Source organism: Ictalurus punctatus, chromosome 22 (genome assembly GCF_001660625.3).
Source record: "Ictalurus punctatus breed USDA103 chromosome 22, Coco_2.0, whole genome shotgun sequence".
Classification (NCBI taxonomy): Eukaryota; Metazoa; Chordata; class Actinopteri; order Siluriformes; family Ictaluridae; genus Ictalurus; species Ictalurus punctatus.
In genome coordinates this window covers 1,698,595-1,722,249 of record NC_030437.2, presented here as the reverse complement: position 1 = coordinate 1,722,249, position 23,655 = coordinate 1,698,595, and the positions used below count along the sequence as shown (strand labels likewise).

At 39.8% G+C, this 23,655-nt stretch overlaps 2 protein-coding genes across 14 annotated transcripts in view; both read left to right on the top strand.

The window, feature by feature from the left end:
• The window catches only part of LOC108255567 (BOLA class I histocompatibility antigen, alpha chain BL3-6), a 135,254-nt gene extending 117,284 nt beyond the window's left edge, over positions 1–17,970 (top strand). For 10 of the 13 annotated variants that reach the window (XM_053674400.1, XM_053674415.1, XM_053674414.1 and 7 more), the window contains 6 exons: positions 15,802–15,912; positions 16,125–16,151; positions 16,251–16,283; positions 16,384–16,452; positions 16,933–16,983; positions 17,052–17,970. In XM_053674400.1, coding sequence (XP_053530375.1) covers positions 15,802–15,912; positions 16,125–16,151; positions 16,251–16,283; positions 16,384–16,418 — 206 coding nt within the window. In that variant the 3' untranslated portion in view covers positions 16,419–16,452; positions 16,933–16,983; positions 17,052–17,970. Of the gene's footprint in view, positions 1–15,789; positions 15,913–16,124; positions 16,152–16,250; positions 16,284–16,383; positions 16,453–16,932; positions 16,984–17,051 lie in introns of all 13 variants that reach the window. The other 3 variants (XM_053674411.1, XM_053674404.1, XM_053674407.1) reach the window with 3 other exon arrangements.
• LOC108255573 (BOLA class I histocompatibility antigen, alpha chain BL3-6) overlaps positions 10,193–23,655 on the top strand; it is a 49,660-nt gene continuing 36,197 nt past the window's right edge. The window contains exon 1 of the mRNA XM_053674428.1: positions 10,193–10,410. Within this exon, the coding sequence (XP_053530403.1) occupies positions 10,341–10,410 (70 nt within the window). The 5' untranslated portion in view covers positions 10,193–10,340. The remainder of the gene's footprint in view (positions 10,411–23,655) is intronic.

The following is a 23,655-nucleotide window of genomic DNA, read 5'->3' as shown; positions in this document are numbered from 1 at the left end:
GTATGGTAGAAAACTGCTCAAATTGGGTTGTGAGTGTACCTCTTTCAAGTTGCAGGAAGTCACAGGATAAGGCTCTAGGTGACCAGTAGGGGGCAGTAATTCTCAGTCTAACCCAGTACTATATTGTGATTAAAGTGTTCACATGAGCTGCTTTTAGAAAACTCCTTTCATGTTCCCGTTTTCTATGTTATAGAACATAGATGGATTAACGTCCCACGCCATGCCATCAGACATTCCCTCCAGAATTTCACGTATCGACATACAGTTTGTCTTCATTATGGTACCATATACAGTTTCGGGTGTCCATCCATCCATCCATTCATCTTCTACCGCTTACTCCTTCTTCAGGGTCACGGGAACCTGGAGCCAATCCCAGGGAGCATCGGGCACAAGGCGGGGTACACCCTGGACAGGGTGCCAATCCATCGCAGGGCACAATCACATACACACTCACACACCCATTCGTACACTTTAGACTCGCCAATCAGCCTACCATGCATGTCTTTGAGTGGGGGAGGAAACCAGAGTACCTGGAGGAAACCCCCCAGTTTCGGGTGTTTTCATTTTTAATTTTACGAAAGCTTCAAGTGCAGTTAATTATTTGTCATGCTGTACATGTATATAAACAACTGCTTGAAGCCGTGGGCTGCCTCCCAAACCACGTACTTACTGTCTACATAGTAGCTAAAATACATGTACAGTATCTTGCTTACTATATAGGAGGTAAGTTCGCCATTTGGGACGCAGTCATGCTCTCTTGTTTGCCGTAAAAAGGGTTGAGCACTGCCATGTGTGATCATGTCCTATCACACAATGCGGTGAAAACTCCCACACGACGTTAATAGTGTGATTAAGGTGAGTACATGTCTGTAATGCACATCGATAAAGTGACTAAAACAGGAATACTCCACATGTCTTAATTCCATTTGTGTTTACTTCGAGTATGACTTTAATCGGATTAAGGTCATCAATAATCGTTGTTTACAGGCTAGTTTCTTAATCAGACTATCGTCTCAATCAGGTTAATATTGGATTATTGTTGTCCATGTAAACGCACTGACTGATACGGTTTGGTGGGGTCCCTTGTGTTGCGCCACCTCTTGTAATGATCTGGGAGAATTTCCATTTAAGACCAGGAGGGGGCGTGACCGCGTCATTCTGCGCTCTCGCTGCCTGTATGTGAGTCTGCAGCAAGTGTGTGAGTGAGCAGCCCAACTGTAACCATGATAATGCTCAGCATCTTTAATAAAACCAAAGTAATTTTTAAAAAATAAATCAAAAAGAAAATATATTGGTTGAGATATTGCTTTGCTTAGGGGAGGGTAATGAATATTTTGGGAGGGGGCCCTTCCAAATTAGGCCTAGCAAAGTCCCTGCCTACGTGTATACGATACAGGTTCTATGCCACGGTCTCTGATAGTTTTGTGTAAGGACATCTGTGTTTACAGTATTTTGTTTCATAGATGTTATTACGTACGCTATATGGAGGAATGCGTGTTGTGTATATATATTTACTCCCTTTGCTGTTGCTTGTTGTTATTGTACACTCCCTGTTAGTGTTGTTTTTGTGGTTATCCCTGTTAGCGTCCTTGTATACTATGTGTTTGATAGACTGAAACGTTCTTTGTTAGTATTGTGGTTGTAAAGTGTGTAGCGGCGTACTGTCCTGTTCTTCTCAACTTCATGTTGTGCACCATGTAGGGCGTTCTTTTGTATTAAACACACCTGGTTTAGGAGAGAGTGCCACGCCCTGTATGTTCTGTTCATCTGGTTAGACGGAGTAGTCTAATTAGAGCGTTTTTACGCTGAAGATCTTTCTTTTCTACATTTTCTTTTGATAGTTAGTTTGATCAAATCTAGTTAGCTGCGTTTTGTTTTATTTCTTTTCTTTGGCATCGCTCCTGCTCACCTTCCCACCTTCTTACTGTATTGATATTGTATTATTTGTTTTTTTGTAAATATTTGTTCCTTTTCACCATGAGCACTGTGCTCTAACAAAAATATTTTTGAGTGGAGTTTGGGCCTATATCCTTTTCTTTTATTGCCCTACCTTCATTTCAAGACACACACACACACACACACACACACACACACACACACACACACACACACACACACACACACACACACACCTTTTTAATGTTATGCTCACGTCTAACCCCTATCCAGAAATCCACCAGTATCTAGGGGACATGACTTTTGTGCAAATTTAATCCTACTCACTGAACTGGTTTGTGCGTCATGTCACAATCATTCAGGTTTCTTTTTCGTTTCCTGGTTAGACACACCCGCCGATGTGAAATAGGAGACACAGCATTGTGTGCTGTGTCTCCAGTACTTGTTCTGTCTTGTTGATGTTTTGATGAAAACCTAACTGAGGTGAACACGAGCGCTTAAAGACAATGTAAAGGGAAAATGCAGGTGTTTTTTCCAACTGTGATGTACTTTTGAGTGAAACAGCCTCAGTACTGCTGCTTCTGATATAATTGCAGTATCTTAGTTTCATTGTTTATAAAAAAAACATACTATATTTACAAGCCCAGTTCCAAAAAAGTTGGGACAGTATGGAAAATGCAAAAGACAAAACAAAAAGTCATTTGAAAATTCAATTCACCCTATGATGTGTTGAAAACACATAACACGTTATTTGATGTTTTACTTTGTGAAGTTAATTTATTTTTGAATATATATTATTATTATTTTGAAAATATTACATATATTTAAAATCTGATAACTGCAACACACTCCAAAAATGTTGGGACAGTTGACTGATTCCACTGTGTAACATCACCTTCTCTTTAATAACACTTATTAAGTGTTATTAAGTGAAGACACCGGTTGGTTAAGTTTAGCAAGTGTAATTTTCCCCCATTCAATTATTCATTTCTTCAGCACCTGCACTCTCTCCTTACACAAACATGCGTTTGTAATCTGGACAGGATGTGGCGTGGCGTTGTCCTGCTCTGGATGGCAGCGTATGTTGCTACAAAATGTGTACATATGTGTACTTTCTGCATTAATGCTGCCCTCACAGATGTGTAAGTTACCCATGCCATGGGCACTGACACACCCCCATACCATGACAGGCGCTCGCTTTTGGACCTGACACTGATAACAGCTCTAATGTCAAATGTAGGCTACAGGTTGTATGATTGTACGTATGATACAGGTTCTACACCATGGGCATAGCTTTGTCTAAGGAGATCTGTGTTTACGATGTTTTGTTTCATTGATGTACAAATCTAAATTCTCCTCACTGAACTGGTTTGGGTGCATTATGTTGATGTCTGGTCTTTGTGATGTTCAGGTTTTTGTTTCACTGGTTTAGACACATCTGAATTAACACAGGATCTCACAGGAGATACAATGTTGTTCTGTGATCCAGTCCTTGTTCTATCCTCTTGATGTATCCTTATCTCATTTCTGGGCTACGGAATCAGCCCCGACAGAGTCATGATGGACCAATCCAAAGTGGCTGGCGTCGTCAATTGGCCCTCACCCCAGACTTTTCAAGCACTTCATCCAGGGATTTAGCTCCATTGCTCATCCCTTGATGTCACTGCTCTGTGGGTCTCCCAAATGCCTGGTGTGGAATTCTGCAGTCGAACAGGCCCTCACTCAGCTCAAGATGGCTTTTACATTTATTTATTTAGCAGATGCTTTTATCCAAAGTGACTTACAAATGAGGAAATACAAGCAAAAATTTTACCACAGCTCCCATCCAACGAACCCCATCGTGGTAGAGGTGCACGCATCCGAAGTGGGAGTCTCATAAACCAAAACAAAAACACATGTCAAAATAAACAAAGTCCTGTCAACCCCAGTAGCGTGCTGTCACACTACAGGAAGCTTAAGCATGCTGAGACCCAGAGAGCTGAGAGAGGGGGGAATACCTGACATGCTGATACTGTAGACTCCTTCCATAAATTTCACCATATCAATGATTACACATTTTTTCTGAGTGAAATATTTTCAAAATCTGTTTATTGTTAGTCTTAGATTATCTGGAGCTAAATCCTTGTGAATTCTGTTACTATAGAAACGATAACGTATTACAACAAGTGTGTTAATATAAACCTGTGATGTGCAGCTGCATTACTGTCAGAGCTGCCGTTATAGAAAACTAATCAACACCTTCTGACCAATCAGAGTCCAGATCTCAACAGCGCTGTGGTATAAAATGTTTTAATGACTGTTTAATATAACACATCCCTATATAAGTGTACTGTTTCTCTTTAATGTAAATTATAATTGTAGTGATTCACTACAGAACAGTGGGATGAAGAGCATGTGGCGTGTTGAAAATAAACAGAAAATAAATAAAGCAGGCACGGCAGTTCTGGTAGAGCTCACTTTACTAACGGAAAAAAGATCATTATGATCAATATGTCCAGGTATTGTGTTTTTTGACAACGGTTGCATATTTAGCCTAGAAAACCACAGTGATGTGAGCACACAATTCTTCCAAAAGTCTACAATATACTAAATGAAAACTCTCACATATATAACATTATTTATTGATAGAAATAACAGTAGGTGTTTGTGTTAATAAAGACATTTTAAAAACACAATAAACATAAGTTGTGTTACCCCATTTTCAAAATATGAAATGTGCCTTTCACTTGTGAAATACAACATTCTACAGATTAAACTCACTAAAAGCATTAGTTTTGAGCCTTAGGGCTTTCCATACTACCTCAGCGGTATTGCGCCTCTGAACAGTCCGAGCATGTCAGCTCAGGGGCGTGTTTATTGTGCATGCGCGCCTTTTTCACCGTGGGGGTGGGGCTTTTACCTCAGCTATCCAGAGATCCAGAGCATGTTTAGCCAGACCACTACCCAATACTGAGACAAGTCCAAGTACAATTGCCAATATGAAACAAGTCAACACATAAGACGTCTCAGCTCTATTTTGGTAAATGGTGCACTTATATAGCGCTTTTATTTAAAGCGCTTCACACTGTGTCATTCACCTATTCACACACACCAATGGTAGCAGAGCTGCCATGCAGGGTGCTAACTTGCCATCGGGAGCAACTTGGGGTTCAGTGTCTTACCCAAGGACACTTTGGTATGTGGAGTCACGTGGGCTGGGAATCGAACCTCCAACCCTGTGATTAGTAGACAACCCGCTCGGGAGTCTACTTTTTTTTACTAAAAATTGTATTTTTAGTAAAAAGTGTATATTTTTATTTTGTGTGTAAAAGACACGCCTCTAAATTTTATGTGCAACTACATTGAGTGTGTTTTGTTGAACTGTCCTTCCATGTATCACGTTATCAATTTCTATTTTACATTGTCTTTAACAGCTCGTGCTTACTTCGGTTGCGCTTTTGTGAAAACATCAACATGATGGAACAAGAAGTGAAAACTTGAAAAGACCTGACAGTAAAATGCACACATTCCAGTGCGCACATTCCAGTGCACACATTCCAGTGTCGTGAGGAGGAATTCGATTTGTATAAACAAAGCAGTCTGGCTCTGTGTACACAAAAGCCATGCAAATAATACAGATGCAAATAATACAAAGGTCTATACGAATTTTATATTTAACATTTTAATCACAATTCTTATAATAAACATTCTATAATAAAAATGTACTGGACATGCACTCACACTACTTCTTAAGTAAATGGATGACATCTTTGGTATTGCTAATAGCACAGTTGAAGAGCACCAACGTTTTAATTTCTCCTTCTCCACATTTCACCCAGCCCTGGAATGTACTGTACATGATGTAATGCTCATCATGTATCTGGATCAACCGTAACGTTCTTGCACATATCTTTGAGGTAAATAGATTCTACTTTGAACACCACCATCCACCATCCACTGACCTCTACACATTCCACTTCTAGGACAGAGAGAATTCCTTTGGTACTCACTTATCATCCCAGTAATAAAACAGTGATGGATATTATACTCAAAAACTTTTAGATCCTCCAGGACAATCCTGAGACAGCTTCCCTTTTAGATTTTAACTGCAGCTATATCATCATTATGCCTTTAGAATATTCACTGATCTTACTAACATAAAAAAAAAATTCTCTCATTGTTCAAGATGTGTAAAGTGAGAAGTGTAAAAGTTTTAGAAAAAAGTCTTCGATTCAGCTAGCTAGTTACGTGTAACCTCATATTCACCTACAGTGCTAAGTGTCAAGAAGCACTAACTATATCCTATAACTTTTATTTGACATTTCTTTTGGCAATTATTATTGCATATATTATTCTATATATTTAATTGATGTTGTCATAATGAAAGAGAATTTCACTAAATATTACAAAATGTCCAGTAGGTTTAAATTCACAGAGCATACAGTATGATCAGCATGTAATGTAATGCAACATCAGACGAACCTGCACACCTGCCCGTTTATAGTGTTCCTGTCACCTCAATCTAGTCTGTCCACATTCCTCTGACCTCTCTCATCAACAAGGTGTTGCAACAAGGTGTTGTAAGCGGTTGAAGATGGATGGATGGATGGATTACCTGATGCTCTTGACCTGTATCTGCATTGAAATGGCATGTGATTAAAATATTACAATTAAATATTAAATTTGTATAAACATTTTTATTCGAATTAGACATATGTATTATTCGTGTCTGTACATGTACAAGTCACATCATGGCCTCTGGCAGCTTTCTGTGCAGATAGCCAACCTGTTTTGTTTATACAACTCATCACACTCGAATGTGTGCATTGTCACGATCAGTGATAATATATGTGATACATGGAAGAGCATCTTAAAAAACACGGTTAATCTAGTTGCATATAAAATCTATTGCCGTGTCTTTTACACACTGAGAGTTTTACTGAAGCCCTTTACCTGGTGTCACTCAGAAGAGCACCGGTTCCCCTTTTAGCCTGGTTCCTCTTAAGGTTTTTTCCCCATGTCATCTTTGGGACTTCCTCACCGCTGTTGCAATCATTATGGATCTAAATCTCCATCCAGATTTCTGTTAAACTGCTTTACGGCCATTTTCTCGCCACACAAGTTGCTGGCAAGATGCATGTTGTGGCATTGAGGGTTTATTTTATCTGTGTCCCAGTAAACTCGCTGCATGATTGAACTCAACATGTCGTCCTGCATGTTCCTTCCCGAATAAACACCATGAGAAAACAGAAAGGGGTTACAATTGCTTTGTTTTTATTGTTTGATAATGGTCTCTTACAGTATTTGTTTTCCTTGTGTGTGTGAACATATTAAACTTTTTTAAAAACATTAGGTAAGGAGTATTGACAATCTATTCAGTGGGGTCTCTACACTCAGTTCTATTATTGTTAAAAACACTCGACTAACAGACATTCCACAACATAAAACGTTACTAAAAACATTAAAGTATGACCAGTTGTTTGTATTGTGGGAATATTGCATAGGTGTAAGAGTAATAAAGCATTTGGAGTCATGCTGTCATCGGAAAATAATCAACTTCAGGGTGGTTACAGTGACTCCTTTGTCATGTTACATACAGAGCCGTCTAGTAATATTGGTACCCTTGAACCAATGTTCAAAAAATTTAACAAAAACACTCTGCTCTCATGTATATCAAACATTTCTACACAGATATATCATCAGACCACAGGACATGGTTCCAGTAATCCATGGTGAACTCCATGGCCAAGAGGGTTAAGGCAGTGCTGGAAAATAATGGTGGCCACATAAAATATTGACACTTTGGGCCCAATTTGGACATTTTCACCTAGGGGTGTACTCACTTTTGTTGCCAGCGGTTTAGACATTAATGGCTGTGTATTGAGTTATTTTGAGGGCTTGTGGATGTGATGCGTGATGTCGTCAAATTGGTGAATGATATACGCTCCAAGGCGCTCTCTCACCATCAGTTCAAGGTACTGTTGGATGAGATGGATGTGCAATATGGTGATGTGTTGTATCACCAGGAAGTTAGATGGCTGAGCCAAGGAAAAGTTCTCAGGAGATTTTTTGATCTGCGTGATGAGATCAGAGCTTTTCAGGAAAGCAAGATTGGTAGTATTCAAGTGTCCATGGATAAGAAATGGCTTTCTGACCTGGCTTTCCTGGTGGACGTCACAGAGCTACTCAATATTTTAAATGTTCAGCTCCAGGGAAAAGACTAGATTATCACCCAGCTTTTTTATCACGTCAGAGCCTTCAAACAAAAACTACTGCTGCTCAGAAGACATCTCTCAGCAGCTAACATTCACAATTATAATATTCACCATAGTTTTATGTGCAGTTATTATTATTATTAATACTTAGATTTAATTTGCATTTATATCCAGTGGTGTCCGCTTTGGTATTTTTTGTTTATCAAGCTGATAAAATTTGTGTCAAAGTTCAAATTAATCATGGATTAATTTCCTTGTTTTGTGTCAGTTATTTCGATTTGCCTTCCTCTGTTTTTACATGTCTGCTCTTCTTTCACTCCCAGTCTCACACTGTACCCCCCCCCCCCCCTTTCATCTCCATATCCAGGAAATTTAGCCCATTTTCCATGTCTTAGAGAGGCAGGCATGATGAAAGAGAAGGTACCCGAGTATGATGCTGTTCTCAACAACCTTATCCAGGAGTTTGACAGTCGCTTTGAGGACTTCAGACACAATGCTTCTGACTTTGAGCTGTTTGTTCAACCCTTCACCATCAGTGTGGACACAGTCAGTGATGATCTTCAGATGGAACTAATCGAGCTTCAGTGTGATTCAGAATTCAAGTTCAGTGTTCAGGTTCAGGTCACTTCCCTTAGACTTCTACAAATGTGCCCCACCAAACAGGATCTGTAAACAGTCTGATTTGATACTGGCTCTGTTTGGCAGTACCTACCTCTGTGATCAGACTTGCAGTCTGATGAACTTAAACAAGTTTAAACTGAGAAGCAAACTAACTACCTCTCACCTACATAATATCCTGACTTTGTCAGTAAGTCAGCTGCATCACGATTTGGGAAAAACTTTCGAAAAATAAGGACCAGCTTCATGTGTCTCATTAGAGTTCACTGATGTTGCAGGAATATGTCTGCATTGCTTATAGCTTGAATAGTTGTATTAGGTATTGAACATGTTGTACTATAAATGGGATTGTTTCTATGTTTTCATTATACTATAAGTTTCATTGAATTATAAAACTCTGAAAATAAAACTGCATTAGTTAAGCAGATTACAGACTCATGTTTCATATTTATTTATTTATTTGTTTGTTTGTTTATTTATTTATTTGTAAATATTATTAAATCATGAATGAGGAGAACCGTGGCAACTTTAATTTTAATATAATACAGTTTGGTATAAGGCAACGTTTACCTTCGACCCACGGCCCTCAATCAAGTTTGATTTTTGGCCCTTCACAGGAAAAAGTTTGGGCACCTCTGGTTTAAAACAACCTTCACTCTTTATTTCTGCTGAGCACTGAGTGATGTCACTGGTGTTTTACCTGATAATGTCATTAACACTCCTGAACTGTATAGAGAATGTTAACATGGGACGAACTCAACTTGTAAAAAAAAACAACAACTCTGCAACATCTTTGATTATATCATTCATTTAACTAAAATAAATATACATAGCTTAATGCTGAATTTGTTCACTATGCTGTATGTTTGTATGTGTGTGTGCGTGTGTACATAACTACATTTCTGTATTTAAGGGCTCCTCCCTCCACCCCCGCCCCGCCCCGCCCACAAACACACACACGTACACACACACAGCGAGAGAGAGCAGCCATTTTACAGCTCAAGCTTTGACATGATTATATATTATATACTGCACTGTAGTGTCACAGAGGAATAAAAGTTTATATTTAAACTGAATTATTATTAACTGATTATATACAAGTAATGTTCATGTGTTTTTATCATTTATTTAAAAGTAGATATATTTATTGAATCTAGCACAATGTCAACAAGCTAAATGTAAACAAACTACATTTCTTTTGTAAGGACAGTAAATTATTGTTCAACTGAATATGTAAAATAATGAAAAAATAATAACAATAATATGTATTTTAAATGTATTTTTAGTTGAAGTAGATGAAAATATACAGAGTCATCATCATAAACTCTTTCCTCCTCCATCGTCTCTTGCTTTTCTGCACTCCTCAGTTCTCCTCAGAAACCGGTGACGCGGCTGAACCCTGACTTCTGATTGGTCGATACTCTGAGTTCTGATCGGTTAGAGCGCGTTGGTGTAAATACTCCTCCTGGGAAGAAGAACATTCCAGGTGAACACAGGAGTAGCAGAGGATCTGTAATTTTCTGTCAGTACTGTGGAAGTTGTTATCAGTAAATTATTATTATTATTTGTGTGTGTTTGTGTTTTAGTTCAGTGTTGTATTGGGTGTGAGATTGGATTAGATCAGACGGAGAGATGGCGGGCTTCAGTGCAGTTATGAAAGCTCTGATCTTCCTCACATTTTCTCTCCATCTTTCATCAGCAGGTGAGTTCTGTAATGTTTACTGTCTTTATTATCTTTATTTACTCTCGTATTACACTTTAACACTCAGGAGGTGATTAAGGAGATCTGACTAAGTAAAAAAATAAATAATAAATAAATAAATAACTATATTACTCTGTAAAAAATAAACACGCTTTATTATTATTATTATTATTATTATTATTATTATTATTATTATTATTATTATTATTAAATAAATGATCATTAGCTTGTGTTGTGCTGGCTCAAATTTAGCCTATTACCCAAAAGCACTTAAAATTCAACATAGAAGCCAATACTCACATCTACCTCTGAGACCAGTTGGAGATAGAAAAAAATACACCAGCCATGAGTGAGAAGAAGCAAGGGTCCAGCTTTATTGGTTCCGTTCCACCACACGAGATCCACACCGATGAGAATTCTCAGAAGTGATCCCCCTACCCTGAGCTTAAGCTCCAGTATTTATACTGCATTTACACACTAGATAACCCATATGTTTCCAGAAGACTATGATATCAATACCAATAGGGTTAAAAAAGAGCTCATCTACCTTACTATTATGTTCTAAAAAAGGGCTATTCCACTTACACATAGAATCAAAACCAGGGGATTACAAATAACCCATAGAATCAAAACCAGGGCTTTTCAAATTACACATAGAATCAAAAGTGGAGAGACAAAATCTAGAGTGACCTTGGTCTTACTATTATCTCGGGGGGGCAGCTTGACTCAGCTGCCCTTATAAATGGCTCCTCGTGGTTTTCTCTTAAAATTAAGGCCTTCATTGCGAGACAAGAATCTTCACCATCTGAATTATGAGTAAGTTACATTTTTCTGTATTTCTAGTTTATAATTTATTTTCATATTTGCTCTATATCTCTATTTTATATATAGTTATACTGCTTGAAAAACGGTTTACTGTACTTCCTACTTCATAATATCATTATATTACCCTTCTACTGTTCTGCATATCCTGCTATTCTGTATTTTATAAAGTTTCTATACTATTCTATTATTATAAGATATTACCCTTATAATATCTTAGTACTCCTTTTTATTATTCTTATATAGTTATAATGTTATGTGTGTGTGTGTTATGTCTACATACCCGCCCTTGACTGTGCGAGAGTGTGGTGTGTGTTAGCGCTCCTCAGCTCTTATACTTCTGTTTGACTCTTTGACTAATAAACCATAATGTGTTACTCTTAAAAGATCTTTAAAGTGTGAATCCAGTTTATCAATATCCGCCTAATACCGCTTCTGTGTGTCTAGGTGCCCATTGTCAGTCCTTCTTCTCCCCTTTACTGGATCTGGATCTGGACACTCATTATCAGCTTGCGCATCTCACTGCTGATATCATGGTGCTACTTAACTTTCTTCGCAGCACCCCCTCTGGAAATGGAAATGCGGGCCCCCCCCGATACAGAATCTGCCCCGTGAACGTGTGTATTGACGCCTCTACACAGCCAGAACCCCCCTCCAGCTTTCAGTCTGAGGAAGATGTCACCTTCTCTGACCTAGGCCCCGACCATTCTTCCCTCTTCTCACCTGCCAGTCCACCCCACTCTCAGTGGTCCTCTCACTTCACCTTCGTTGACTATCCCATGTCCCCAGGACGCACCCCATTTTCTTCCCCCTACCGCTCTCCTCAAGATTATGCACCCAGTAGTCCTGTGAATTATCAATAAAATTACATTTTACTCATACTAAGTCTGCCTCATGTTTATTTCATGTCATTTTTATCCACAACAGTTGCTATGGTGAGAGTAATTTATGCGCGTGTGACGTCACTCCTCATTTAAATATCGATCTCTGATCCTCACATAAGCATGTGTTCATTTTAATATCATGACTTTTCCTGTCCTTTCTGTCTCCTTTGATCCTGTCAGTGTTTGTGTGAGTTTAGTTTCTGACTCACTGCGGCTCGTGTTCTTCACTTTCCCCCTCACTGCTCCTGTAAGGGCTCATTTCAGATGGTAGAAGGTTCCGGGGCAGGAGTGACTGCACACACAGTTTATTCCTCACAGCAGGATGAGGGGCACGCAAACTTTAGTACAGGACATCGACAGAGGAAAAGAAATACACCTTCAGTGTTTTATTCCCGTTTTAATCTCTTTATTCCGCTTTCACGCGCCGATGTTTTACAGAAGAGACTTTTATATGTAATGTACCGCTTTGATCTTTTATAAAAGAACTTTTACTGTAATAATAATAATAATAGAAGCAGTGAGAGTTTGTTATGAGTATAGAATATAAAGTCCAGGTGAAAAATATAAACACAGATCAGTGTATCATTTACAGACTTACTGGAGATTCAGTGGATTAAACCTCTGATATTCAGCCTGGGGTGTGTGTGTGTGTGTGTGTGTGTGTGTCTGTGTGTGTGTGTGTGTTTTTACATGTTTACAGTCACACACTCCATGCAGATTTTCTACACTGGAGTTACACCAGGAATAAATTTCCCAGAATTCACTGCTCTGGGTCAGGTGGATGGACAGCAGTTTAACTACTACGACAGTAAGATCAGGAGGACGATCCCGAAGACGGAGTGGATACAGAAGGTCAATGCTGATGATCCAGATTACTGGAACAGAAACACACAGAATCTGCAGGGTGCTCAGGAGACCATCAAAGTCGATGTGTCTAACCTGATGAAGTGCTTTAATCAGACTGCAGGTAAACACACTCACACCTTTAATCACTAACACACACACTCACACTCACACACACACCTCTCACCACACAGTAAATCTGCTAATACTCCGCCCAACATGTCACTAATCACTGTACATGAATAAACCAGCCGTGTTTCGCTAGTAAGAGACCTAACATCACGCTAACCTCACACACACGCACGCGCACACAATCGCACACGCACGCACAGGGTGCGTGCGCGTTTGTGAGTGAGCTTAGCGTAACGTTCACTCACTTTAACGTTACGTTACGTTAACACTGTGTGTGTACGAGTGTGTGCGCGTGTTTGGGAGCAAGTAACGAAACATGTGTGACGTGTGAAGTAAATGACTTTAACACGAACCACGCACGCATGCGCACACACACACGCGCACACACACACACACACACACACACACACACACAGAGTGAAGGCGTGATCGCTTTTACACTGACGTCAGTCCTGATATCTGTGGAGATAAACGAGTAAATCTTCTGTCTTTAATATCAGAGAGAAAAGTCACGCGGAGGGAAACAAAGATATAAATATAAATGAGATGTAAATGAGATGTAAGTGAGATGTGAATGAGATGTAGATGAGACGTGAACGTGAGAGTGATGAGGAACTAAATGAAGAGTAAAGTGTAGAGTGGTGTTTGAGGGGAGAGTGTAGAAGGAGACAGAACTCAGCTGAGGCTCATCATCGCTCGTGTGTGTGTGTGTGTGTGTGTATGTGTGTGTGTGTGTGTCTGGGTGTGTGTGTGTGTGTGTCTGGGTGTGTGTGTGTGTGTGTGTGTGTGTGTGTGTGTGTGTGCAGGAGTTCACACAGTGCAGGTGATGTACGGCTGTGAGCTGGATGATGACGGCACCACTAGAGGATACAGACAGTACGGTTATGATGGAGAAGATTTCCTCAGTCTGGATCTGAAAACTCTCACCTACACTGCAGCTAAACCTCAAGCTGTGATCACCAAGAACAAGTGGGAGGCTACAGGAGCTGCAGCTAATCAGCAGAAGAACTACCTGGAGAACACCTGTATCGAGTGGTTACAGAAGTACGTGGCTTACGGCAGAGAGACTCTGGAGAGGAAAGGTAAAGTGTGTGATCTGTTACTGTAACACACACACACACACACACACACACACACACTCTTGTTCTGTTGTTTTGATATGTAAATATCTCCATGTAAATGAGTTTGTTGTGTAAAAACTCTACATTTCGAGATGTTCTGGATGGAATGTAAAGATGTAAATATATTTCCTGTCCAACACTAAACTCTCTTTCACTTCCTTGTAGCCAAACATGTTGATCACATGACCAATCACAGTGAATTTCACTGTGTGAGGGGGTGATGTGAGGTTGCTATGGCGATAGTTTAGTGTGTATAATGTCTTTTCCTGGTGTTATTTACAGACCTGCTGACTTTTACACGTTTTCTGTAGGAGCTCTGCAGTGTAAGATTAGAGTACACTGCTATGAGTTCTCTCTCTCACACACACATACACACACACACACACACACACACACACACACACACACACACACACACACACACAAAACACCTTTTCCCCGTCAATAAACACTAAAGATGAGATCATGGAGATATGAATCTGGAATGATTGACACTTGTGACCCCCTGGAAGCTCCGCCCCCGTGTGTGTGTGTGTGTGTGTGTGTGTGTGTGTGTGTGTGTGTGTGTGTTATAGATCACACTAGACAACTTTAACCGTTACAGTTGTTTATATTTATTAGGGAATCCAGCAGGATATTTTGGGTGAACAGTGAAAGACTTTTCAGACGAACGAGAGAAAAGAAAAGAGAAAGGAACTGAAGCAGGACTTTAAGGAAGTGTTGATTCTAACAGATGACGAACTCTTTTAATGGAGATGAAGATTAGAAAGAGATGAAGTGACGCTTTTGTCTCCTGCTGCTCAGAGCAGATCTGTTTAACAGCGTGGTGAAGATCATCGCAGTAGAATGTGGAGTGTGTGTATATACAGGGGTTTACGGTAATCACCAGGAGACTGAGACACGCTCTGCTCTTTTAGTTCAGATGGAGACACACACACACACACACACACACACCTTCTTATTAAGGTCTGTACGTGAGATCTTTTTACTAGAACAGGAAGAAAGAAAGGAAACGTTTCTCCTGTAAACTTTCCTCCTTTCCTGCAGAAACCATTCTAGTGTTTCCATCTTCACTGAAACTGAGAAACTGCTGGAAAAGATTATAATCAACAATGTCCTCACCAGGACTCCGGATTATTCCTCATCAGGGTCAGCACCAGGCCTTTACACATGAAGAAGTAAAGAGTTTAATATTTCTGTCTCTGTGTGTCTGCAGATCCTCCTACAGCGTCAGTGTTCCAGAAACACTCGTCTTCTCCAGAGGTGGTGTGTCATGCTACAGGTTTCTTCCCCAAAACAGTGATGATCACCTGGCAGAAGGACGGAGAGGACGTGCATGAGGACGTGGAGCTCAGAGAGACGGTACCCAACCAGGATGGAAGCTTCCAGAAGAGAAGCATTCTGACAGTCTCAGCTGAGGATCTGCAGAAACACACCTACACCTGCGTGATTCAGCACAGCAGCTTGGAGAAGGAGATGGTGCTAGAAGTACCAAAAGGTCCTAATAAACTACAGATTTACACTGAAAGATGATTTATTTCTGCAGCAGATAATAAAGACTCTGTGTGATTTATCAGGTGGAGGATCAGGTGGAGGATCAGGTGGAGCTCCGATCGGTATCATCGTTGGTGTAGTCGCGGTTCTCCTGGTTCTCGTTGCCGTTGTTGCTGGAATTGTGGTCTGGAAGAAGAAGAACTCTGGTGAGAGGAGGAAGGAGGCAGATGTGAAGTTCTCAGAGAACAGATTTACACTTTCTAATTCTTGAAAGGGGATTTGATGAATATTTGACATATTTTTAAGCTTTAACTGATAAATTAGACGAGACAATAAGCTGATATTGACTAATTGTCTCGTGAAACCAAACCCAGTCCAAAAATGTATAATAACTGTCTGTCCATCATCTGTGTTTCAGGCTTCAAACCTGTTCCACCCAAACCCGGTAAGTGAACCTTTATGATCCAGAAATGATGTTTAAATCCAGTACATTATTGACTCGCAGTGTTTACTTCACTTTCTGATGGATTTGAATGTTTTACAGGGTCTGAAACAGATTCACTAACCTCCACGAGCTGTAAGAAAGCCTTTACTTCTTAAGTAACATAAGTACATGGATTTAATAATATTGTTAGTCAAGTTTTAACTTTGAATGATTTACATGTTTTTTTTTTCAGCCCTTGAAAGCGATTCTTCCTCCAACAACTCTTAAAGTGGACTGTGTGTGTTCCCGCTGCACTGAGAGAGTAAGACGTGATGTTGTTTACGGTGTGATATGGAATAAAGATCTGTGTGTGTTCCGCTGCACTGAGAGAGTAAGACGTGATGTTGTTTACAGTGTGATATGGAATAAAGATCTGTGTGTGTTCCCGCTGCACTGAGAGAGTAAGACGTGATGTTGTTTACGGTGTGATATGGAATAAAGATCTGTGTGTGTTCCCGCTGCACTGAGAGAGTAAGACGTGATGTTGTTTACGGTGTAATATGGAATAAAGATCTGTGTGTGTTCCCGCTGCACTGAGAGAGTGAGACGTGACGTTGTTTACGGTGTAATATGGAATAAAGATCTGTGTGTGTTCCCGCTGCACTGAGAGAGTAAGACGTGATGTTGTTTACGGTGTAATATGGAATAAAGATCTGTGTGTGGAGTGAAAATCCAGCAGAAAAGCCTGCGCTAACATTAAATCTCATCTCAGAGCTGATCCTGTTTCTTTCTGTTTCTCTAGGAGAGAGGAGGAGAGGGAGATGAAGACCACACACACACACACACACACACACACACACACACACACACACACACACACACACACACACACACACACACACACACACACACACACACACATTATTCCAGTGTGTATCTTGGTGTATAATTTTTCCTGTATTTGGATGGAGGATCTTTTTATTGTGAATCTGTTATTGCTGTAAAATGGGATTATTAGGGATTGTTGTTGGGGGTTGTTTATTATTATTATTATTATTATTATTATGTATTGCTCTATGTAAATTCTGGTAGCTTTTGTGTGTGATGAGGTTTAATGTGTGTTTGTGTGTCTTGCTGTGGAGTTTGTAGTAAAGATGGTCAGTGATGGTGTGATAGTCACTTTCCATTCTTCCTCTGGGTTCTCCATCGCTCACAGCTTTGAAACACACACACGCACATTTAAATCTGTTCTATGCAACAGCCTCGTACACCCCCTCTCTCTCTCTCTCACACACACACACACACTGTGATTCTGGTTTACTCAGGCATTAGACTTTAATTGCATTTTAAACCATTTTGAGCGAAAACAGTAGCAGTGTGATTTATTGTAGTCAATTTTCACACACAGTTCATGTTGGATGATCTTCAGATGATCTGTGTTGAACAGATTGGACTAAAGTGTAAAAGAACAGGAAGCGGGATCTTCAGATGATCCGTGTTGAACAGATTGGACTAAAGTGTAAAAGAACAGGAAGCGGGATCTTCAGACGCTCCGTGTTGAACAGATTGGACTAAAGTGTAAAAGAACAGGAGTGAACACAGCAGAAGCAGGAGTTCATGCTGATGATCAGCACTCAAAGCTTTTCTTTTCTCCACACGTGGAAAACACAAATCTACTAAATGTCACGGCACTGACTCCATTATTTATTACTGAACTCAGTTTAAAGCAAAAGAACAATCCATTCAACACGTTTTCACATTTGTACGACCCAAATCTCTCCCACAATCCCTCTGTTCTGTCTGTAACAATCTGAACCAACAATAAAGTCTATTTTCTTCACTCTGTGTGCAGAGGGTTATTTTAGAGCCGTGTTCTTTTAAAGGGCGTGGCCTCAGGATCAGTTCTACATTTACTGTCATGTAAAAAAACTCAAATATTGTTTTATTCAATAGTTTTACAATAAAACACATTATTATTATTATTATTATTATTATTATTATTATTATTATTATTATTATTATTATGTGATAGTTTTCAGATAAAAGCTTTAGTTTACGGTGGTAATATTTCCCACACTGCATCACTCCAAAGATGAACTGTAATAAACTCTTATGAATTCGGGTTAGAATTGACGTCTTAACCGTAATAAAGAAGAGAAAAAGAGTCTAGTGTATATGTATTAGTGAATAACTCCACAAACCCAGTCCAGTCACACAGTCCTTCATATTAAAAAGGTTTAGGAAAGATTCTGATGGAATTCCTGCACATGTCCTTGTTCACTAAACTCTGCTCTGGATCTAGAAGTTCAGTGTGTGTTCAGGATGTGACCTGATATAGCTGATGAACATCTGCATCTACACTCTGTAGTAAAAACCATCATCTGGAACAGATGATGGTTTTTCAGTCCCCTTCTTTCTGTCCACAAACCAGTGGCTTTCCTTTCAATATTCTACACCATCATTTTTATCTCCATGTGGTGTTTTGTTTTGAACTTTCATTTCAGTGTCAGAGCGGTTCAGGGACAGAAAGTCACGTGATTAACAGTCGGTCCGAGACACGCTGTGATTAATCATTAAACAACCTTCTGATCACGTGATTTCACTTCTGAAGACGTTTTAAAGACGTTTCTCAAGCCTGACTCTGTAAACCTCGGGTTTATTAGATGTTGATGCTGTTCCACGATTCCCAAAGTTTCAGTAAACACTAATCTGCACGTGTAAAGCTGTGAGTTTAAAATACATGTAGAACATCTGAGTTCTAAACAGTTCACTCTGATATGTTCAGTTTCAGCAGTTTCACTAATAAACAGGGACGGATTAGGAGACAATGGGCCCCTGAGCACAGACACACAAACCCTTAACCCTTATTTCAGTGTCAGAGATCAGAATTCAGCAGGACATGTTCATACAGTAAACATGCTCATAATTCAGTGTGAGTCAAACCCACTGTTAAAGCGCCACCTAGTGTTAGTGTCAATTAATTACACGTCATCAGTTAACTACTTCCTGCATCTGGTTGTTTTTCCACACGTCTTATTTGCACTGGACTTTTTCCAGCCTCCTCAGAACCACGTGAACAAATTTGATGAGAGCACGAAATAATTGTTATAAGAATAATAAAAAAAAAAGGAAGAAATCAGCTGAGCCCTGGCACTGTTTAGGAACAGAAACTTCAACTAAAGAGTCCTAAAACCTCCTCCATCACACATTAAATAAACTACAGTTATTAGTTCATAGAACACTTAAAGTTGTCAGTGAAGGGAAAAGTGGATTAGGGCTGAATTAATTGTGAATAAATAAGTTATTTTTGTATAAATACTGGATGTAAACTATTCTACAAGTATCATGTGAGGAGATACAGGAGGCCGTGGTATAGGCGGAATAGGCTAATGCTAGGGGCGCTGTCCATACATAGGGGGCGCAAATGAGTGAGTGATTTATTTAGGCCTATAGCAAACTGCATGCTAGAGAAGTGCTCACTGAATGCATCTGTGCAGGAATGCTAGGTGTAATTACTGTAGCTATTTATTTTTAGGCTATAATGTGGCAGAAACAAGAAATCTACAAACACGCTACATTTATATTTATACAATATTTATACTTGAATTATTTATTTCATTTATCTTATTTCATCATACTTCTATTATTTTATTCTTCTTCTATTAGCTATATGCCCTTATTTATCTATTGAAAAACACAATATTTAAGAATATATTAACACTGTAGTGTATATAATAGTGTTAGAAACAGTAGTTTTATCAACACGTTTAATAAACATCGCTTGTTTACAAATGTTTGGTGGCTTTAACTCTCCGTAGCTGAGTGGGCGGGGCATCCAGGCGTGCTGAATACACCAGCTAATGTTGCACATAGCCCACATGACACGCCCACTGTGCCGCCATGTTTAAGAGGTCAACTTTCTAGATTAACTTCTCATTACGTTTACATTTATTCATTTAGCAGACACTTTTTTTTTTTTTTTTTTTTTTTACAAATGAGGAAATACAAGCAAAGGGATATATCAAACAGAGAACAGTACACGTAGTGCTACCGTACAAGATCTTTAATTGAGATCTAGAAAAGCAAAATGCGCAGAGTAGAGGTGTAAGAGCCAGAGTAAGTTTTTAAGTAAATTTATTTATTTGTTTATTGTAAAAAAAAAACAACATAATGTGGGGTTGGCATTTTATGAGTTGGTTAGGTGTTCACAAAAGAGGTGGGTCTTTAGCTGTGTTTTGAAGATAGTGAGAGATTCTGTGGTCCGGATTGAAGTTGGAAGTTCATTCCACCACTGAGGAACAGTTAGTGTGAAGGTTCTGGAAAGGGACCTTAAGCAATGCTGAGTAGGTACTATAAGGTGTCGGTCGTTGATTGATTGCAGATTGCGTGATGGAACGTAAGCCTTCTGGAGAGAGTTGAGGTAGGAGGGTGCTGTTCCAGACAAGGTCTTGTAGGTGAGCATCAAGGCCTTGAATTTGATGCGGGCGGCTACAGGAAGCCAGTGGAGGGAGATAAAGAGGGGTGTGACATGGGTTTTCTTGGGCTGGTTGAAGACGAGGCGTGATGCTGCATTCTGAATCATTTGAAGGGGTTTGATGGAGCTGCTGGGAGGCCCAAGAGTGGTGAGTTGCAGTAGTCCAGTTTTGAGATAACAAGAGCCTGGACTATTATCTGTGTAGCCTGGTTGGTGAGGTAGGGTCGGATTTTCTTGATGTTGTACAGGATGAACCTACAGGACCGTGCAGTTGTTGAGATGTGGTCTGTAAAGGTCAAGCTGTCATCAAGAATCACCCCAAGGTTCCTGGCCGTCCTGGTTGGCTTGAATGTGGTTGAGCCGAGCTGTACAGTGAGGTTGTGGTTGATTGAGGGACAGGCTGGGATGACGAGAAGCTCAGATTTTGCCAGGTTGAGCTTAAGGTGGTGTTCCCTCATCCAGTCTGAGATGTCTGACAGGCCAGCAGAGATACGTGCAGAGACGGATGGATTGTCAGGCTGGAAGGTGTGTGTTGTCAGCATAGCAGTGGTATGAGAATTCATGAGACTCAATCGCCTGCCCCAGAGATGTAATGTAGATAGAAAAGAGCAGTGGACCCAGAACTGACCCCTGCAGAATGCCAGTTGTGAGTTGCTGAGTTTCAGAAGCTCCTCTCCTCCACAATACCAAAAGGATCTGTCTGAGAGATAGAATTCCACCCAGCACAGAACCGTTCCAGTGATGCCCAGGCTGGAGAGAGTTGACAGGAGGATCTGATGGTTCACAGTGTTGAAAGCAGCAGAGAGGTCGAGTAGGATGAGGACAGATGATCTAGAGGTTGCTCTTGCTAGTCATAAGGCTTCAGTGACGGAAAGCAGAGCAGTCTCCATGGAGTGGTTGCTCTTGAAGCCAGACTGCTTGGTGTCCAGGAGGTTGTTCTGTGTGAGAAAATTGGAGAGTTGATTAAAAACGGCTCTTTCAAGAGTTTTGGAAAGGAAAGGGAGGAGGGAAACAGGTCTGTGGTTGTCAACCACAGTAGGGTTAAGTGACGGTTTTTTAAGCAGTGGGGTAACCCAGGTTTGCTTAAATGAGGCAGGGTATGTGCCAGTAGAGAGGGATGTGTTAAAGATGTGTGTGAGTGCAGGTAATAGTGTGGGAGAGATGGACTGAAGAAGGTGAGAAGGGATAGGGTCAAGAGGACAGGTTGTGGGATGGCTAGAGAGGAGGACTTTAGAGACATCAGTCTCTGAGAGAGCAGAGAAGGACAGTTGAAAGTTAAATGCCGGTCTATAATGCCGGCAAAAGCATCAACTCAGTCGTTTAGATGAAGGAATCAGTGACTCTCAAAAAACACAGTTTACAGGTGAAAATCTACTACTACATTATATGTGTTTCCATTTTTACAGTGAATTTATGTGGGAGTTGAGGTTAATAAATGATGAAGCTGATGGTGAGATTACAGTTTATTAGTGTTTATTAATAATTATTACACTTTCAGTTTCTTTTTTTATCCCCAATGTTCCTAATATTTATAATGTGTATAATTCAGTCAGATTAGTTTGTGAATTTGTGACTGATTGTCTGTGACTTAAATTATCCGGATGTAAGTGATGATTGCTAAATTTAGCTTGAGGCTAATATCTATCACATTATTATTGTTATTATAATTATTATAATTATTATAATAATAATAATTATTATTATTATTATTGTAGTAGTAGTTTGTAGTAGATTTAAATGAATAGCAGTAAAACACTTGCTGAAGATCGACAGCTTTTACCTTGGCTAATGATTATTTCTGTCCAAATGAACATTAACCCTTCATATGATAATTTATCTGCAGTTCACACGTTTACAGTTTACAGTTTACACCAGGAAAATTCAAGTAGATTAGACACATGGACTTAATAACATGCGCAATCATCAACAAGCTGCTACTATTGGGCCCTTGAGCAAGGCTCTGAACCCTCTGTGCTCCAGGGACACTGCATCATGACTGACCCTGCACTCTGACCCCTGATTCCTAAGATGCTGGGATATGCAAAGAAAGGAATTTTACTGTACTATAATGTATAAGTGACAAATAAAGGCTTCTTCTATTCCACCGATTGATGTTTTTCTGATCTTTAATTGTCCAGTGTTGGTGAGTCTGTGCCCAGTGTAGCCTCAGATTCCTGTTCTTGGCTGACAGACGTGGAATCCGGTGTGGCCTTCTCTTCTCTGCTTCTCTTCTGTTTTCTGCTCACCACAGTTGTAAAGAGTTGAGCAACCATGGCCTTCCTCTCAGCTGGAACCCTTCTCATCAATAAGGCATTTCCACCAGCAAAACTACTACTCATTGGACGGTTTTTGTTTTTCACACCATTCTGTGTAAATCTAGAGTGCTGTGTGTGAAAAGCCCAGGAAATCAGCAGTTACTCACACCAGCCCCTCTGGCACCACTAACCATGCTTAGCTTTACTTTAGGTGAGTCACATTTCCTATTACTTCATTTTGAGTAAGTAGGAGCAATCAGAATAGCAAATATACCTGTAACTCCATATGAATGTGAATCAAGTTTGTAAGTTTGTATAAGTTTGTGTTACTGACCGTATGATTGCTTGTGTTTGCTGGATTAGGATCACGGTATCCAGTTTAAATTTCTACATTTCAGGCTCCTACACTGAAAAGCCAGACGTCCCAGAAAGCTTTACTTTAAACTGTAACCCCCCTGCTAAGCTTAGAGGAGTAATCAGGTATTGGGCTCTTTTCCCCCCATGAGTCAATTGAGTCAGTCTTCACATTTAATCTAGTCACTGTTTTCTCTGTACATACTTATCTATCAATTACCTTACAGGATTTCCACATCCATAAAAACCCTGTTGATGATGTATGGTACCAAAGGACCGACCAAATAAGTATTTAGTTTTTTCAGAGAACAGTGGACTAGAAAACAGCTCTACACATGTACAGACAGCTACACAACTAACCACAAGCTTTTTCTCAAACAAATGCAGCATCTGTCCATTTCAGAGAAAGACATACACAGTGGTTTGAATATTTTCCAACCGC